Source organism: Myotis brandtii, unplaced genomic scaffold (assembly GCF_000412655.1).
Source record: "Myotis brandtii unplaced genomic scaffold, ASM41265v1 scaffold695, whole genome shotgun sequence".
NCBI classification, from domain to species: Eukaryota; Metazoa; Chordata; class Mammalia; order Chiroptera; family Vespertilionidae; genus Myotis; species Myotis brandtii.
The window spans coordinates 731,769-748,985 of record NW_005370716.1 but is presented as its reverse complement, the minus strand read 5'-3'; the positions used below and the strand labels follow the sequence as shown (position 1 = coordinate 748,985).

The following is a 17,217-nucleotide window of genomic DNA, read 5'->3' as shown; positions in this document are numbered from 1 at the left end:
CAAGCCCACAACCCAGGCATGTGCCTTGACCGGAAACGAACCATGACCTCCTGGTTCATAGGTCGATGCTCAACCACTGAGCCATGCTGGCTGGGTTGTGTTTAACCTTTTTATACATTTTTTCTATGATGGGTTTCATACTTCCTTTTCTTAACCTGAATGTAACCAACATTTAATTTTTGTACTGGCTTGGTATCAACATGAACAGCAAGAAGTGCATGGCACACAAAACAGTGAGACTTCTGGCCAGCCTTGTGATTATGTGTTTGCTGTTACCTATCACTCATACCAGGGTGCCTGCCTGTGAGAACACCCCTTTTACCCCAACAATCTTTTATTTGACTACTTTCAGTCAGCTGTGACCTGGCACTCAGATGACTGTTGAGCCCAAGCAGCTCCCTGGTCTAAAAGTAAAATTGAGTTCCAAGAGTGGCCCAAAGACTCTGGGAATTTACTTTGGTTGCTCTGATCTACTGCCCCCTTTTTACTTATTTCTGAAGCTATGTCTATGCTCTCTAGATCCTTGCTGCTCCAAGTGTGATCTATGGACCAGCAGCATGACTTGTTAGGTGCTTATTAGAAATGCAGACTCTCAGGCTCACCCCTAGATTCACAAATCAGAATCTATATCCTATATAATAAAAGGGTAATATGCAAATAGGCCGAACAGCAGAACAACTGAACAACCAATCAAAGCGTAATATGCTAATGAATGCTAAGGCTGCTCAACCACTCCCTATGACGTGCACTGACCACCAGGGGACAGATGCTCCGACTGGTAGGTTAGCTTGCTGCTGGGGTCTAGCTGATCGGGACTGAACAAGATGGGCCGGACACACCTTGGAGCCCTCCCATGGTACCTCCCCAGCCTGATCGTGCTCCGGTGGGGTCCCTCAGCCTGGCCTGTGCCCTCTCGCAATCCAGGACCCCTTAAGGGATGTCGGAGAGCCGGTTTCAGCCTGATCCCACAGGCCATTCCCCTTGGGAGGGTGCCAGATACAGGGTTCATGGCAATCAGGACTGATCAGGTGTGAGCCTGTGGCAGGCACATTGGGGTCAGGATGAGCGGGAGCAGCAGGTAGGAGCTGCAGGTGGCATTGGACTGCAGGTTTCGGCCTGATCCCTACAGGCCACCAGAGGGACTCCACCCATGCACAAATTCATGCACCTGGCCTCTAGTTTTACTATAAGCCAGAGGGGATTTCTGCGCTCCCATTAAGTATGAGCTGCACTGGTCTAGGGAAGTCCTCTGCCTGCCTCCTTTGCTCCCAACCTCTCTCCTTGCCTCTTCCCCTCTCCCCAGCTCTTCTCCCTACCTCTGACTTTCTTTCTCTAATCCTGCCCCCTCCCTCTCTCTTTACATCTCCCCTCTAGCTCTCTGCCTCTCTATCTTCCTGCCCTCTTCTGCTTCCTTCTCTCTCTACTCCCCTCCCAGCCTCCCACCCCACTCTCTGCTTCCTTCTTTCTTTGCCCCCTTTCCCTGCCTACTCTTTGCCATCTCTTGTGTCCCCTCTCTTCCCTGCCTCCTCTCTCTACCCCTTCTTTCGCACTCCCCTCTCTTTCCTACACTCCTCTCTGTGGCCTCTCCTACCCCACTCTGCCTCCTGCCCCTTTTTCTGCCCTCTTTCTGCCCCTGTCCTTGTATCCGAGCACCCCTCTCTGCCTCTCTTTCTCTGCCCTTCCCTAACCCCTCTTGCACTTTCTGCCACTCTCTGCCTATTTCTGCCTGTCTCTCCCTGACCCTCTGGCTCTTTCTACCATGTCCTACCTCTCTTTCCCCTTTCTCTCTGCCCTTGCCCCTCTCTGCCTTTCTCTGTCCCTGTCCCTGCCCCTGTTATGTCCCCCTCTCTCTCTCCTGACCTTTCCTCTCTGCCCCTCTCTTTCCTATACTCCTCACTCTACCACCCCTCTCTCCTACCCCATTTCTGTCCCCTCTCTCCTACTCTATTCTCTGCCTCCCCCACTACCTCCTTCTGTACCTCTCTGCCCCCATGTCTTCCTCTCTGCCCCTCTGTCCCCCCTTTCTACCTCTTTCTGCCTCTCTCAGGCCCCGTCACTCTCTGCACCCCCCTACCTCCCTTACTCCACCTCTTTCTGGCCCTCTCCCTGCCCCTTTCTCTGCTTCTCTCTACCACACTGTCTCTCTGACTCCTCTTTTTTCCTGTCCCTCTCTGTCCCTATCTCTCTCTGCCCCCTTCTCTCTCTGCCCCTCTGCCCCTCTCTCTCTGACATCATCTCTCTTTCACTCCCTGTGTCTCTGTCTTTCTCTCTCTGACTGGCTCTGGCTCTGTCTCTCTCTGATTCCAGGTCCATTTCCATGGCACAATCTCCCATCATGATGGTAAATCCTCAAACTCAGGTTTGGATGTTGGAGATGAGGGGAAAAACAATACATACCTCAAGGTCTGCTTTGAATTAAAGCCCTCCAGGCCCAACTGGCTTAGGGACGGGTGGTCCAAGTATGGGCTTCTTGCTTACCAGGGCCCTTTGCATTGGGGTTTTGGAACTAAGCACCAGGAGATGACAAAATACTCTGCAGCTTTCTATCTGCCATTGGTTCTTGAATAGTCATTTCCCTCAGTGACCTTGGGGCTAGAGGGGCTGTGGCCTGGGGGCAGGGTATGGAGACTCCTGGATTCCCTGGTCAAATCCCCTTTGCTGGCCTTCAGTCCCATCCCCCTTTCTAACACATTACATTTCTGACCCAGCAGGGGACTGACAGAAAGTGAGCAAGAGAAGTAGAATGGCTAAGGAGTAGGGCCTTGGTTTGCAAGGCTTGGGGACGGGATGCTGACAAAGAACACTTGTACAAGAAAAGTAACTTTTGGTGAGAAGTTGTTTGTTTCTAATTATCTGCTTATATTTCTAAATCTAAATGAATTAGAATAAAATGAATTAAATAATAGAAGGGATATTTTACACACGTCTTAATTTTGAATGAACATGAAAGTTTACTCTTCAACTCTAAGGAATGTTTGAATCAGACTGTGTAGGTCAAACATGTATTTGAAATCTCTCACCTGTCTTGTCATTTGCCAAACACAATCAATAAACTGAAGAAATATTGGAGACCGGTCGGCATCTGCATGGTTGTCATTGCCATGGCCCACTCGCTATAAAGAAACAACAGGTTAAATGTTTTAATGTATGCATGGTCCTCTCAAAATTGCCTGGTGACAAGAATAATGTCTCTTCAGAGGGAAGGCAGGGGAGGGTGGATGGGAAGAGATCAACCAATGAACTTGTATGCATATATGCATAACCCGTGGAAACAAACAATGGGGTGGTGAGGGCCTGGGGGGGGGGCATGAGTGGGCTGGAGGAGATTAATGGGGGAAAAAGAAGGACCTATGTAATACTTTCAACAATAAAGATTAAAAGAAAAAAAAGAATCATGTCTCACTCCTATGTCTCAAGGCCTAACAGAATTACCAGCACATAATAGGCACTCAAAAATGTTCACTGAATTGAACTGACTTTCATTAGTCTTAGGAAAAAAAATTTCAGTGTACTACATTTTTACATGATGATTGTTTTATAATGTTTCTTTCATATAGCTGGGATCAAGAGTTATAAGCAAAGAGCCAGCATTTTTCAGTCCAAATGATGGGGTCACCCCCAGCCACCACACCAAGTGCACAGTGTCACCCTGGAACTACCAATTAGCAGCTCATAAAGCACATTATGATTGCCATTTTCTCCACAAGTGAAAAAAAACAAAACACATTTTTTTCCATTGTTCAGAAATGTCAGGAAACTCTGAGAATAAAAATAATCATTAACAATATACAAATTTTAAGCAATTTTCTATGACTCAGAGAACCCCAAAAATCTCACTCTTGAAATAATAATGGCTAGAGTCCTTGTTCTAGGAGTCCAGTGTTGTATTAATTTTTTTCCAGTTGAGATATAATTGATAGCTAGAATTGTCTTTCATAGTCTTTGATATTTTAGAAGATATTAATAGATTCATACAAAAAGTAAAAGATAATTTCAATCACATAAATAGGACTGATAAAAACCATTGAAAATAAGTCAGATCAAAAGTGAGATTCTTTCTTTTAATAGACATTCACTGAACTCCTATGGTGTCTGTAACACATCTTGCCTGGCCCTCGGGATTTCAGGCATTTTCATGGTGTCTAATAGAGTCCAGGACCTTGGTTAGGCATCTGGGGTACAAAGACAAATGAGACAGAGTACCCATGCTTGATGATTAATTCATTTATGGTCTGGTCATGGGAGAAAGACCTATAAATAACAAGGGCAATAAAGTGTTCCAAGGGCCACAAAGGAGCAAGTGGCCATCTTAATATGGGGTAGATGAGGCAATGAGGAGGGAAAGTCATACAAGTCAGTCATGGAGGAGGTCTCATTTGAGATAAACCTTGGAGGACAGGAAGATGTCTGCTACCTGGCTGGCCAGGGAGACAATATATCAGAAGCAATGGGGGCACCAGGGTGTCATTATTAGCTGGGCACAACTGAGGCTCAGAGGATGAAGCACAGCAAGGGAGACAAAATGAGGCTGGAAAGGTGGACTAAGGTCAGATGACCAAGTGCCTTGAATGCTGCACTGAGGAGTTTGCCCAAAATCCCATAGGCCATAGGAAGACTCTGAGGTATTCACGCTGGGGAGTGGCCAGGACCTGAACTCTACACATTAAATGGTTAACTCTATGTTATATGAGTTTTACCTCAACTTTTATTTTATTTATTTATTTTTTAAATATATTTTTATTGATTTCAGAGAGGAAGGGAGAAGAGAGATAGAAACATCAATGATGAGAGAGAATCATTGATCGGCTGCCTCCTGCATGCCCCACACTGGGGATCAGCCCCCAACCCAGGCATGTGCCCTGACTGGGAATCAAACCATGACCTCCTGGTTCATAGCCTGATGCTCAACCACTGAGCCATGCTGGCCAGGCTCAACTTTTATTTTATTTATTTATTTTTTAAATATATTTTTATTGATTTCAGAGAGGAAGGGAGAAGAGAGATAGAAACATCAATGATGAGAGAGAATCATTGATCGGCTGCCTCCTGCATGCCCCACACTGGGGATCAGCCCCCAACCCAGGCATGTGCCCTGACTGGGAATCAAACCATGACCTCCTGGTTCATAGCCTGATGCTCAACCACTGAGCCATGCTGGCCAGGCTCAACTTTTATTTTAAAAAGCCATACTGCCCTAGCCAGTTTTGCTCAGTGGATAGAGCGTCGACTCACGGACTGAAGGGTTGCAGGTTCAATTCCCAGTCAAGGGCACATACCTCAGTTGCAGGCTCAATCCCTGGCCCCAGTCAGAGTGTATATGCGAGGCAACCAATCGATGTGTCTCTCTCACATGGATGTTTCTCTCTCTGTCTCTCCCCCTCCCTTTCACTCTCTCTAAAAATCCAAAGGAAAATATCCTTGGGTGAGGAGAAAGGAAGGAAGGAAGGAAAGAAGGGAGGGAGGGAGGGAGGAAGGAAGGTCATATCTACATTTAAAAAAAAAAGAATGCCCTACCAGGAATATACAATGCTGAGGGTCCACAGTATTATATTATGGCAATTCAGGTATGATACAGAGCAGAAAGCCTGTGCACATGTACATGTGTGTGCGCATATGTTCTGCGATACACACATGCAAATAATGGAGCAAAACAGTTGAAGCATGAACCTATCTCAACTTACCAGTGCAAACCTATGTCCAAAACTTATCCACTCCTTTTCTATGAGAATCTCAAATCCTTTAATGGTGCGGTAATAACTGTCCAGCATCAGCATAGCCAGAGATGTCAGCTGGGCTGTTCTGTCCCAACCATCGCTGCAATGCACCACCACTGAGGTTTTCCCAGATTCTATTTTATCAGCAATTCTCACTGCCCCGGCAAGAAGCATCTTCAGAAAAGAAGGCACATTAGACCAAGCAACATATAATTTTTGTTATAACAAAAATAATTCTGGGGAGAACACAGGAAGTTCAGATCAATAAGCCAAACAAGAATGCAAGGAATTGAAAATCACTAGAAAACATTAGTAGTATCATGGGAGGGGGAAATTTATACTAAGAAAAACTATAGCAGTAACTAGGGTCCTTTACTATAACAGCCGAAATGTACTTAAAAGACCTGACGTAAGGCAAGCACTATCTCTTTTTATTATATCACAGAAGCCCCCCAAAGAAGACCAAAGTCTGGATGCTTCCCATAGAAACTAAGGAAGCACAAGCACACAGCAAATATGTGCTAATTTGCAATGTTGAGAAACCACTTGGATACAGATTTATAGCACCAACACAGAGAAATCTTATCCAAAAAGCATGTAAGGGACTGGCCTCTTTACCCTGATATACTCCAGCCAATGTGTCCCATCCACGTTGGATAGCCACCGTGTCTCATCAATCGAAGGGTAGGCAATCTCCTTTAATTTACGTAGTGACTCTCTCATCACATGAATGTTGTGGATCTCCAAGAAGACAAGTTCCGCATTTGGATAAGCACTTTCACTTTCATATCCTCCACCCTTTGCCTGTGAAAGACAAAAGAAAGACATCACTTCATCTGAGTTAACTGTTGTCCTCTCTAGTATTACCAAATAGAGACCATTTAATATATTTTATTGATTTTTTACAGAGAGAAAGGGAGAGGGATAGAGAGTTAGAAACATCGATGAGAGAGAAACATCGACCAACCACCTCCTGCACACCTCCTACTGGGGATGTGCCCGCAACCAAGGTACATGCCCTTGACCGGAATCGAACCTGGGACCTTTCAGTCCGCAGACCGATGCTCTATTCACTGAGCCAAACCGGTTTGGCCCAAATAGAGACCATTTAAAGAAGCAACAAACTCATCTGTTTATTATAAACTTCCTACATCTTTCATATGAGTTTCCTGTGGCCACTGGAACAAAGCACCACAAACCGAGTGCCTTAAAACAATAGAAGTGTCTTCTCTCACAGTGCTGGAGGTGGGAAATCCAAAATCAAGATATTGGCAGGGCCATGTTCCCTCAGAACACTCTTGAGGAGGATCCTTCTTTGCTTCTTCCAGCTTCTGGCGGTCCCAGGTATTCTTATTTTATAGACACATTACTCCAATCTTTGCCTCATCATCACAAGTCCTTTTCCTGTGTCTGTGTCCCTTCTCTTAAGGACACCAGTCAGATTGGATCAGGAATCACCCTAACCCAAAATGACCTCATCATAACTTGATTACATTTGCAAAGACCCTCTTTTGAAATAAGGCCACATTCACAGGTACCAGGGGTTAGGACTTTGACTTTTTTTTTTTAATGGAGATACAATTCACCCAAAATAATCCTCCATCACCCATTGTCAGTTTTTAAACCATTAAGAAATGGATCTTACTCAAGGCAATTTAGGCTTAAAAAGTTCTGTTAATGCCATCTGTCTGAACACAAAAAGTTATACAACCACAAAATTAATAAAAATAATAAAATCATTTGTAAATCCCTTACAATGATATTTATTTAAGCAATTTTAGTAAACTAAAATTGTAACAAAAAAGGGGAATATGGTTCACCCCTTGGTAATCTCATAACAAAATATGATCTAGCTTATATTTTGTAGAGATCAACATTTAAAACACATCTGTGATGAGAATGTAGAGAAGTTGAAACCCTAATACATTGCTGGTGGGAATTAAAATTGCATAGTTTGTGGGAGAAAATGTTGGTGGTTCCTCAAAAAGTTAAATATGGAATCACCATATGACACAGCAATCCCAGGCCCATGGAATTGAAAACAGGTATTCAAACAAAAACTTGTACACAGATGATCACATCACTATTCACAACAGCCAAAGGTGAAAACAACCCAAATGTCCATCAATGGATGAAGGAATAAACAAACTGTTGTCTAACTATGTAGTGGAATATTTTTCAGCTATACAAAGGAATTAAGTACTGTTCCATGCTAGAACATGAATGAATCTTGAAAACATTATATTCTAAGTTAAAGATGCCAGGCGTAAAAGACCACATATTGTATGACCCTGCTAATATGCAATGTCCAGAACAAGGAAATCTATACAGCAAGTAAATTAGTGGTTGCTAGGGGTTGAGGGGGAAGGGGAGAGAATGGGCAGTGACTGCCAATGAGCACAGGGTTCCCATTTGGGGCTATGAAAGCATTCTAGAATTAGACGGTGGTAATTGTTGCAGAACATTGTGAATATACTGGAAGTCACTGAACTGTAAAACTTTGGAATGGTTAAATGGCAAATTTTATGTTATGTGAATTTTATATTAATAAAAGCAATAAATGCATCTGTCAACTCAAAGACCACACTCATCATTTAGTCTCCAACCATTTGCCTAGTGGGTACTAATGCTCAACCCTGAGTTAAATACTGGAGCAACAATTATGAACAAGTGTAGACTATAATCCTTAAGGTCTTCAACATTTAGTGGGGTAATCAGGTGAGGAGAAGGGCATGTAAAGAACAGGGGGCAAGTCCTTTCCTGTAGAAGAGCGTGAGGCTGCCAGGGTGGGCAGAAGAGATGTCTATACAAGTTAGGAAAGCTTTGTTGTGGGGAGGAAGGTCAAAAACACTCAAGGTAGAGGGGCCAATCATGTTTACATGACCAGAGATGGGTGAAGATGTGGTTTCCTGAGAGGCAAGCAAGAAGTTCAGCAGAGAACACTAGGGCAGTTGTGAGAGCAGGAAGAGAGGAGGCCAGAGTGGTCAGGTCCTGAATCAGACTTTTACTGTAGAATCAGCACTGGCTACATATGGACAGAAGGGACTGGAGAAGGGGGGACTTTGTGCAGGTGGACCAGTTCAGAGACAGGCGGTCACCCGGCTGAAGGAATCATGATGGAGGCACCAGGGCAGAGACATGCACCTGCTTTGAGATATTTAAGAGGCAGGACATGGTGGCTGATTGGGGCAATGGAACTGGGGAGCACAGGAGGTGACACTGATGCTTAAAATTCTGGACTGGGTAACCTGAGAGATGGTGGTATTATTTACTGGGATACACTATTAGAGAAGAAACAGTGTTTGGCTTTGAGTATAGTGAATACAAAATGCCTGGGGGAATTCAAGTGGAGAGGCCTGCAGGGTGCAGGATACACAGGTCTGAAGCTCAGAAGAGAGGACTGAGCTGTGCATATCAATATGAAGTCGAGGACATGTGGATGATATTGGAGGACAAAGGTCTGGCACATGGTGCTCAAGGACAGCATGTAATGTGAGGAGACAAGTAAAGACCAGGAACCTGAAGAAGGCCAACATTTAAGGAATATAAAGCAAGAGAAGATCAGCCAGAGATTGAAGGAAAAAAAGAAAAAAGGGGAGAAGTATTTTGAAAAGGAGAAAGTACTTAACCATGTCAAAAGCTCACGAAAACAAGAAAAAGAACTAAAAAAAAAATACGCATTGGATTTTGTGAAAAGAAAACACTTGGGGACTTTACCAAGAACAGCCGGGGTAGAGATGGGGATGGGAGCTAGTTTCACATAGCTTAAGGGGTGAGTGAGTGGCAGTGAGCACTGAGGGGTATCAAGGAGGCAGCTCCTCTAAGAAGTCTTATAAAGGGCAGGAGGAGCTAGCTGGAAAGAGACACTGATGATGAATCCAGGGAGGGCATATCTATGTAGATGGAAATGACTCCATGGGAAGGAATCAGTGGAGGGGAAAGGTCAAAGATCCCAGAGCAAGAAAAGGGATGATTGAGCAGGTGGAGAGGTTGGGAGCTAATGGCAGGGCACAAGAAGGCGGCCGCCCCTTCCACAATAACAGGAGGCAAGAGGCTGCCACAGACAGCAATGCAAGCTAGTTTGCATGTGTGGTGGCAGGAGCAGTGGGAGTTCCTGTCTGAGGATGGGTTTACCCTCTGTGGAGAAGGAAGGTCAGCTGTTGAGGATGAATGGGATAGAGCAGGGTCATACAAAAGCCATTAGACAAGAGTCATGAAGAGGCTGAAACAACTCATGGGGAATCTATTGGGTGATTGAGGGGGGAAAAACTTTCCAGCAGCGATGAGGGCCCAGTCTGGAGAGTATAAATCTGGAGTGGCTCCAACCTGCCCATTGTGAGCCTCTTATCCTCCTAGAACACTCAGCAGCCCAGATTGTAGGCATGAGAAAGGCAGGCAGAAGAAGTGAACTGGGTCAGGCAGGAGTGCTGAAGGGCTAATCAGCCAAGATGCTGGCCAGGAGACAGAAAACCTAAGGGGCCCAGGCTGGGCAGGGTCATGCTTAAATTCATGGCATAGGAGGAGAGTGCACAAAGTTGAAAAGAGGATCCCAGATTGAGTTTGAGGAGCATTGCCATTTGCAGGTTGGGAAAGAAAGAGGAACCAGTGAAGGAGACCAAGCCAGCCAGGTTGGAGACAGAGAAATCCAGGGGGTGAATGTCATAAAAGTCAAGAGAATGGAGCAGTACACTCTGAGGTCAGTAACAATGACAGCTAACTTGAACCAAATGCTTTCTCACAGGGTAGTGTCCTAGGCCCTTTACAGTAGTCTCACATCCACTCCAGGAAGTAGGTTTACTGTCACTGCCACTTTAGAGATGAGGCAATCATGGTGCAGAAAGATGAAGTCGTATAGCAAATAACCAGTTTCTTTCTATGCTCTCTCAGAGCATATTTCAGGTTCCTCCATACCTCAGAGGATAACCATGTGGCAGTTGCTGCGACTACTTGTTTAGTATGTGTCTCTCCCAATACCTAGCAAATGCCTGGCCCATAGCAGGCACTCAAGCACTGAAGGAAAATGGATGGCTCATTTGCTCCTTCAAGAAGGTAATGGCTTCTCTCAAGAGTGAGATGGGGGGAGATGGGAAGGTGGTTTTTTGGAGATTGTGGTCAACTAAATAATCATTGAGGAAATAAGAGGTTCAAGTTGCCCAGAGAAACAAAGACCTCCCTAAGCACTGCTGAGGAGAACATGAGGGATCATGACCATGCTCTCAGACATCTTCCTTCTTGCCACTCTTGTGAATGACATGCTCTGGCACACTGTTGAGTAGGTACATGTGCTCTCTAGAATGCCCTGCTTGTCTCCTCCTGCTAACCATCCAAAGTCAGCTCAAATGGTGCCTCCTTCGTGAAGCCTTACCCAGCTTCACAAGCAGGCCTGGCCAGTCCCTCTCCTGGCTCCCCCAGCACACTGAGTTGATACCTGTAAATAGCACCTCACCTGGTCTGTTGTGGTATATCCTCCTAGTAGGTGCTTATTACATGTTTGTTGCCCAAATGACATGAGATGGTAAGGGCTGTCACCACCTTCCTGATACATGAAATTACTTGTGGAAAGGGCCAAGCCCTCTGACTGCCAAATACCTACCTGTAGTAACACATTGCTGGAAAGTCAATCATGGGAAGTAGAAATGACTCAGTTCAGAGCCTTTTCTATTTGGATAGTGGGTATTGGAGGCTTGATGTCATAGCTATTGCTAGGTTTGAAGGGTCCTGTCCCCTTCAGCTACTGAGAATCAAATGGAGTGGTCTGCAGATGCTACTGCTCCATGTGATTTATGGAAACATTTATATTTCCCTAGTTTCACATATTTGACTCCATTCTAACAGACCTTCAGACCAGATGTGAATTAGTCAAGCAATCACCATATTTCACAGGTTAAAGGACTTCCAAGGGCCTCACGATCATTTCATTAAGGTACTTACTTGTTTCTTTTGGTGATAATTCTCTTTCTGGGTCTTTGCTTAATTAATTCAGCAGACAGGATTGTGGAGGAACAATAAGAGAGACAAGATCCCAACTCACATGAGACATCCACAGGCTATATCCCAGGGAGGAATAACTATGGTCTACTTGGAAAGATTCTACCTTCAGGTGGGGAGGAAGTCAATGGCTATTTGAACTGCATAACAATTTACAGACAGTATATGAGACAAGACCTACTGGTTCTGCAATGTCATCAAGACTGTACCTTGTTGGTATCGGCGACACTGTTTTGTCGGGCATCGAAGATGATAAGTTTGTGAGACTGTGCATTAGCATCCATTATTGTCTGCAAGTATTTTTCATCTTCTTTGCAGCGTTTATCACTGGGACCCACAAGTGGCTGGCTGCACCGAGTGATTGTTGCCTGACTTTCTGGATGAATCCATGACAATACCTAGTGTGTGTAAGTAACAAATATGAGTACAGTTCCTAAAACAGTATGTGCTCTAAATACCATGTAGTAAAAACAAGTTCTCTTCTCAAGCACAGCTTCTTCTGTGTATTTTCCTCAAAGTGGAGGGGCCAGGCCAATCACAGCAATGACAGTGGCTATGAGATGCAATGTTTGGGTCAGGATGAAAAAAGTCTGAGTAGATGAGCTCTAAAAATCCCCTTCCACATCTAAACTTCTATGATTCTAAGAAAAGCAGAAACTAAGTGAAAAGGTTACTAACATCAAGCCCCATTCCTATTTGATCGACTAGTTTTATTTTGTCTCCTAATTGAAAAAACATCTTTGTATCTCAACAATGATATATGTGGCCAGATAAGAACAAAGTGAATATACAGTCTCTCATAAAATCTAAAACTATATCCCCAAACCTCCTTTTTTCTTCCTGTGGCCAAGAGAATCAGGATTGTACCAGACTGCAAACTCTAGGCTCAAAAATGTTCACTCCCTCCTGGGTTGTGGTGACAGTATCATGGGGGTACGCATATGTCCAAACTCATCACATTTTATACATTAAACATGTGCCATGTTTTTGTATATCAATTAATCCTCAATAAAGCTATTTAAAAAATCCATCCCCTGCTGGCTCCTATGTTTCTTTTCATAATGGTGTCCCGCCCATGCAGCTGCAGCCTTGCACTCAGCATCCAAGAAAGAGTGTCTTTCTCCGAGATGAGTTGGTGAAACCAGAGACACAAACCATTAAAGCGTAACATGCTAACTCATCCTTGCTGTCTTTTGTTATATGTACTACATTTTGAGAGCTAAACTGAAATTACCCTTGTACTTAGTAATGTGAAGTCATATGAGGCAGTCAGCAAACATAATGTTTACATAATTAGGTAGTTCCTGAGAATCAAAGATATGTTCAGGTTTTCAGGCTTATTTTTCTACTTTTCATTTTGTTCACTAGATTTTTTTTCTATTTTCTTACCATATTAGATCTAACACAATATGTTTATACCTAAATGACAATGTTTATTACTTACAGGGACTCTGCCTTTTGCTCGAAAGGCTGCTACTTTTGCAAGGTCATCATCTTTTACATTAGTTGGCACAACAATGATGGCAGGGTAAGTGTCACAGAGGTCATAATTACTGTTTACTTTGGATATTTTCCAACTCTCATTTGGCAAGCCCTGTAGGGTGTTAGAGAAGAAAGAAGAGGGGGAAAGCATACTTTTATATTTTTGAAAAGTACTAAGCATAAACCATATCCATTTCCTATTTTGTGCTAAAATCTGTTTATAATTTGTCCAGTGCTAGTTAAAAGTTTAAATATATATTTATCTAATATGACCCATTTCCTACCCATTTAAAAATTTAATGAAGCATAAGAATTTCCAAACATACTAAAAAAATGAAAATTATATACTAGAATCCCAGTCCTATACATTTCTTGTAGTGTTTTTATAAAGAATGAGCATAGTGTTGTCTTCAAAAATACTCGTGAAATTCCTTTAGAGACAGAAATTTCTTACCAATATCTAAAATAAGTAATACATATCACCACAACATTTCTAACCTTTTAGAAAACAAAAAGATGCTTAACCTATTATTTTTAGTTTTGATAAACAACATACTTTACCTGTCTTTTATATTCAGCTACTGAATCATAAACTTTCCATCCATTAATTGGAAATTTTTCTTTATAGTTGAATGCAAAGAGTGTCTGGATACAAAAAAACACAAAATACATGTCAGCATTTCTTTGCTATGTCATATACCCAATATTAAAGCTTTTCATTCAGTTATAAGCTGAATGTATTAAGATTCCTCTTTTAATTTGTAAATGTTGAAGCACCAAATATGCAGCTTTCTTAATCATTACACAGAACTGCTGAATTTTAAATATTCTAATATTAGTGACCAACAGAGAGAAAACAGATAAAGGCAACCTCTGAAAAAAGGAATAATTAAGCATGAAATTTTGGACCCTCACAAAGGAATGCAAAAAGGTTTATATTGGTGTACTTACCTGACCATTGGAAAGAGGAAATGCATGTTTATTGAGGTTTTCAAATATTCCCAGTTTACTCTGTTCTTCTTGTTTATAAGCAAGTCGCAAGTTTCTCATATCCTGTTAAACAATTAGCAAAACTCATTTATTCAATGTGTATTGAGTACCTATTAGTCATAACCATGCTATAAGAGATCAATAAAATATTTTTGATCATTTCTCATGTTATACTTTATCTTGCTCCAACTAACAAAAGGCAATTAACAAAAACACCTCCAACAAGATTTCTTTTTATTTTTTAAAAATATGTTTTTATTGACTTCAGAGAGAGGGAGGGAGAGAGAGAGATAGAAACATCAACGATGAGAGAGAACCATCCATCGGTTGCCTCCTGCATTCCTCCTACTGGGGATTGAGCCCCAAACCTGGGCATGTGCCCTGAGTGGGAATCAAACTGTGATCTCCTCGTTCATGGGGCAACACTCAACCACTGAGCCACACAGGCCAAGCCCAGTGTGGAAATTAAGTGAGGAAACTGGAACAGAGGGCATGTGTTGGGGAAAAAAATCTTCAGATAGAATCAAGAATAAAGTTAGTACATCAAGACCTGCACATTTACTTCCTAAAGATATGAGACACCCAATCAATGGTGAGCTTTAAACTATTGAAAGAATCAATTACAGATCTTGAACCCTCCATAAAACAGAAATGCAACAGAGGTTCCTTCCCAGAACTCAGAGCAAGGACTCTGTCACAGAGAGACTACCGCCTCAGTGACTTCCTTACAAAAACGATAATGCTCTTTCTTAAGATCAGTTTCTTAAAATGCCCCACCATGCAAGCTGCTGTCCAAAAGCTCAAATGAAAGTGGGGAGGAGCGATTCCTGTGAGGTGGCTCATATGGGGCAATTTCTTCCCAGGACTGGTTTGAGCAGTGTCCCCCAACCTTCTAAAACCACTGCTGGTAAACACAAAACTATCACTATTCTTTAACATTATTTGAAATTAAAAAATAATTATGGCCACAAACAAATTTAAGGTAGAGTAATTTGGAAATGAGGAAGTTATTATTGTGATATGTATAACAACAGCAAAAAGATGGAACTAACCTAAATGTCTGTCAATAGAAGCTGACTAGAATATAATGGAATACTAGAATGCTGTTAAAAACGAGACTCAGCTCGCTATGTATTGATGTCAAGGAGCTCCGAGATACATTGTTAAGGGGAAATGGAAAGGGCAGAATGTTTTCAAAGATTATACATACATCTTATGTGCAGAGGGTATCTATGAAAATTGATAACAGTGGGAGCCTGCAAGGACTGCAATAGGGGTGAAGAGAGACTTACTGTCCGGCCAGCCTGGCTCAGTGGTTGAGCATCAACCTATGAACCGGGAGGTCACGGTTCGATTCCCAGTCAGGGTACATGCCTGGGTTGCAGGCTCCATTCCCAATAGGGGGCATGCAGGAAGCAGCCTATAGATGATTCTCATCATTGATGTTTCTATCTCTCTCTCCCTCTCCCTTCCTCTCTCTCTAAAAATCAATAAAAACATATTTTTTTAAAAGTTATATGGGGATTTTCGACTGTGCAGGCAGTTGGTGCCCCTAAGCCCCACATTGCTCAGTGGTCACTGTACTGTTGTCCCTTTAGGAAGTCTTTGACCATCCGTTGTTCTGAAGATTAGTCTTAAAACAACAAACTAGGAAAATATGGATCTCTGCTTTCCACTTGATTTCTCTGAAATGTAACAAATAATATCAGCATGTAGGTTACAGGTCCATGCTAATTAGAATACTTCAATAAGAAAGAAAAGGTTTACTTCAATGGCTTACATAATGGTATGAATTGGTTGATACAAGATTTAAAGAGGTTTCTGTCCTAAAACATTTGAGTTACTAACAGTACAAATTACTGTGACTGTCCAAAGAACAGGAAAATTGTGTCAGAAAAAGTTCCCAGCTGACTGCCTCTTGCAGTCTTACTAGTGTTGGTACCATACCTTGCACACTATCTCTATACCACAAGAATTGTCCCCATGGCTCTGTGCTCCAATCTTCTCAACTCTGCTGATCACTCCCAGGGGAACATCCAGGATAAAATGTGGGTCCTGAGTTTACAAATTAAGATGAATGCCTATTAGTGTCAGTCAACAGAGTTTTCATATTGTAAGTCTTCCCTGGCTTAAAACTTATTTGTTTACTTCACATTTCCTCTTTGTCCCAGCTAAGAAACTGAAGTCTGATTTATAACATGTTTTCTGAAGATGTTTAGATGACAAACTTCCCCTCTAGGTATAAGTGCTACTTTAACAGCTTTTTTCTCAAGATACAAAATCTGGTTGTCAATGTGCACATCTTAAAACTCACCTGGTTCTCTCAGGGTGATGGGATTTCAGGGCACTTCTTACTTTCTTCTTTATTGTTTACTCGCTTCTGAAGTGTTTTTTAAAATAAAACATACTTTTAAAAACTCACCCTCTCTACATTTTTGAAGTACATCTTAAAGTCCGTCACAGTCAGCGTTCCACTCACAGCTCCCATAAATGGGCAGATATACATGACATCTTTCACTGAAAGGAAAAACTCAAAGTAGCAACTACTGCCATAGACTTGTGCTTCAATAAATTATAAATTTGTTATTAATTTAAATAGACATGGATAGTCTTCTAATAAAATTCCTTTTTATCAAACAAAATTCTATTTTGGTACTTAATGAGGTTTTAAGTGAAGGGCTTCATAATAAGCTACATTTTGTCACTTTTTCCAGGTGGTTAACTTTTTTCTATGAGTGATAAATTAATCATATCAAAACATATTAATTAATCTCTGAAGACAGTGGGCTACCAGTTAATAAATTACTGCTAATGAAAACTAAAGCTAAAAACTAGCCACTAATGCACCTCCTAAAAGCAACTGCTTTACAGATGACAAAAACCAAACCACATCAATGGAGTGGAAAAATAATTATTTGCTTCAAATTCCTTATCAGCTTCCATATAGACTTTTATTTTCATATTTAGAATATCAATATCAGCATATTTAATACTAGAGGCCAGGTGCACAAAAATTTGTGCACTCGGGGGGGGGGGGTCCTCC

General features: G+C 42.2%; 1 protein-coding gene across 10 annotated transcripts in view; it reads right to left on the bottom strand.

Moving 5' to 3' along the window:
• Positions 1 to 17,217, bottom strand: part of MTMR1 (myotubularin related protein 1) — a 58,714-nt gene that overhangs the window by 12,637 nt on the left and 28,860 nt on the right. For all 10 annotated transcript variants that reach the window (XM_014529766.1, XM_014529764.1, XM_014529765.1 and 7 more), the window contains 9 exons: positions 16,597 to 16,691; positions 16,122 to 16,229; positions 14,136 to 14,237; positions 13,746 to 13,829; positions 13,147 to 13,296; positions 11,912 to 12,100; positions 6,333 to 6,518; positions 5,682 to 5,888; positions 3,021 to 3,113 (listed from right to left, as the gene is read on the bottom strand). In XM_014529766.1, coding sequence (XP_014385252.1) covers positions 3,021 to 3,113; positions 5,682 to 5,888; positions 6,333 to 6,518; positions 11,912 to 12,100; positions 13,147 to 13,296; positions 13,746 to 13,829; positions 14,136 to 14,237; positions 16,122 to 16,229; positions 16,597 to 16,691 — 1,214 coding nt within the window. The remainder of the gene's footprint in view (positions 1 to 3,020; positions 3,114 to 5,681; positions 5,889 to 6,332; positions 6,519 to 11,911; positions 12,101 to 13,146; positions 13,297 to 13,745; positions 13,830 to 14,135; positions 14,238 to 16,121; positions 16,230 to 16,596; positions 16,692 to 17,217) is intronic.